The sequence below is a fragment of the Phaethon lepturus genome, unplaced genomic scaffold (assembly GCF_000687285.1).
Source record: "Phaethon lepturus isolate BGI_N335 unplaced genomic scaffold, ASM68728v1 Scaffold47685, whole genome shotgun sequence".
Lineage (NCBI taxonomy): Eukaryota > Metazoa > Chordata > Aves > Phaethontiformes > Phaethontidae > Phaethon > Phaethon lepturus.
The window spans coordinates 1-2,634 of record NW_010542112.1 but is presented as its reverse complement, the minus strand read 5'-3'; the positions used below and the strand labels follow the sequence as shown (position 1 = coordinate 2,634).

General features: G+C 52.9%; 1 protein-coding gene across 1 annotated transcript; it reads left to right on the top strand.

Moving 5' to 3' along the window:
* Window positions 1-916: 916 nt before the first annotated feature.
* SST (somatostatin) lies at window positions 917-1,456 on the top strand (the record flags this gene model as incomplete). Its single annotated transcript, XM_010287929.1, has 1 exon — window positions 917-1,456. A coding segment is annotated over one exon (231 nt), but the record flags the coding sequence as incomplete, so codon positions are not given.
* Window positions 1,457-2,634: the final 1,178 nt, after the last annotated feature.

Genomic DNA, 2,634 nt, shown 5'->3' with positions numbered 1-2,634 from the left:
CCTGCGGGGCACCCCGATGCCCCAGCTTCGCACCGCTGCTTCTCCACTGCAGACCCCCGCTTCTCCTCTGGAGACCCTCTCAGTTCCCTGCTGCAGACCCTCCGTTTCCCCGCCAAGAGCCCCTGGCAACCCCAGCGCAGAGCCCCAGCTTCCCTGCTGCAGACCCTTCCGGTTCCCCACCAGACACCCCAGCACCCTCAGTGCAGACGTCCAGTCCCTCGCCAGACCTCCCCGATGACCCCGTTTCAGAACCCCGGTTGCTTGCTGCAGATCCCGGTTACCCAGCAGATCCCCTGGTTCCTGCTGGGGCTGAGCAGCTGGGGGTGGGAAGGGGAGACCCCCCAAGTCCAGCCCAGCTGGGTGCCGGTGGGGGATGCAGAGCAGCCGCTGCCAGGGCAGAGGACAGAGCCCCTGGTGAAGCTCTCCGGGGCTGCTCGCCACCAAGGCAGCTGCCTCAGTGCAGCAGGAGGACGTCTTTAGCCATGCAAGGGGGCAGCCAGGGCTTGGGGTGGGAAAGGAAAAATAACCCCCAGTTAGAAGGTTCCCCTGCAAGCTCCCCCAAAGACCTTTCCAGTGTGAGCAGCATCCTCGCGGCACCCTCACTGAGGCCAGCACAGCGTGCTGGACCAGCGGGAAGGGAAGGGAAGGGAAGGTGGGGTGGTGCTCGGATGAGTTCATCCCCTGCCACGGCCAGGACAGCAGTCTCTTCCCCACACCAGGTAGATGTCAACGCTTTTCTGCTCCGCTTTATTTTGTAGACTCAGCTGCTGTGTAGCAGCTGTCAGACTGGGCTCTTTACAAAGCTGGGGCTCCCCTTCTCCTCTGCAATCCAGCGTGTCTCTAATTTGGGCACAAAGGTGTCTTAGAGGGACAGATTGTTGAGCCCCCAAAAGCCAAATAATAATTGTGGTCTCTCTCTCCCTTCTCCCCAAAGGAACTGGCCAAGTACTTTTTGGCAGAACTGCTCTCAGAGCCAAGCCAGACAGAAAATGAAGCCCTGGAGTCTGAGGACTTGTCCCGAGGGGCTGAGCAGGATGAAGTGAGACTGGAGCTGGAGCGCTCGGCTAACTCTAACCCCGCTCTGGCACCCCGGGAACGCAAAGCAGGATGCAAGAACTTCTTCTGGAAAACTTTCACATCTTGTTAGCTTTTGAAACCCACCTCTCCTCCCCATCCATCCCTGCCTTCTTCCTAGCCCTCCCCCCCCAAGCAGAACCTTCACCACAAAGAGGCGAAGACTGTAAATATACAATCCACGGTTATGGTGAAATTAAACAAACAAGGAAAATTTGAGTTTGATTTCCAGTTGTTTTAATAAAACTTTCTGTTCCAATTGTACACGATTTGCTTGAGTTGTGATTTCTGACTAGTTCTTTAATGACATGCACTCTGCAACTCTTTCGGATGTACTATTTTTAATTCTTTGTTGCAATAAAATTTATGTTTCAAACGGTGATGCTGAGACTTGGTGGTCAATGAGAAAACCTGTCACCTCTCTCAGACTGCTTGTCTTTGCAATACTGCTCGACTCAGAGCAGCAGGAGCAAACAGCATCCACATGCACACATATGCACACACACAGAGTATCTCTTAAAGCGATTTTTTTTTGCTGTGGTGTTTCTAAGGGACCTAGAGACACAGTGGTATTTTAGATATCAAAGCCCTGTAATTGTGACTGAGTCAAATCCACGGTGCTGGCACTTCAGTCTAGAGGATTTACACCCATCACCAAAGACATCATATAAATCACGGCTGTGTATTCTAAGCGATGGAGCATCATAAAAGTGGTTCACAGTACAAGCTTACCTCACCCATACCTCATCCCCTCAGCCACAAACACTAAAAGGTTTTCTCACCTGGCATATTTTACTCCTTGCAACATCCCTGACAAACACTGCTTCTGGGATTCCTTCGGAAAGTTTTCCTTTGTTCTGCTGCGCAGGGGGACGTTTCACATCCCTATAAAGCTGAGATGTTAACCCCATGCCACCAGCCCCTCTGCAGCTAATAAACCCACTACAGCAGTTTTGCTACCCACTACATCATCATTAAAGGCAACATTAAAAGGTTCAGTAGGGTAGAAGATAGATAGCATTGGGAAAAAGACATACTTCTCTCAAGGGAAGAGAAATTCTTTGTGCTTTTGCAGAGTCTCTTCCCTTTCTGGCCGTGCTGGTTTGTGACATGCAATCACGGGTGCATTGGAGCCGTGGAGTGTGCATCCTGCACGGGGGATGGGTGTCACTTCGACCAGAAATTCATCATTCAGGACTAGAGGTAGCAAATATTTTGTAGCCATCGTATGTGAAGGAAAGGTGAAAAATGGGGAATCTTAGAGACATTCATGGGCGGAAGGCTGAGCATGACCCCCGTGGGAGTGGGTTCCCCAGCTGAGCGCATGTGAAGTCGCCTCGGGTCTGTGCGGAGCTTGGCTCTGTGGGGCATCGTTCCTGATGGCCTGTGGGCCAGTGCCTTTGCTCTTGGTCTGCGCCTCCTTTCCCCGTGGGCAGCGGTTTGTTAGATTCGAGCTGCGGACAGGTGAATCCCTTGTCATTGGGAACTATAGCAGTGCCGGTGTGAAATCCCAGCCCCGCCGCGCTCGCTCACCGCAGGGCTCGCACGGGCTGCTCCACG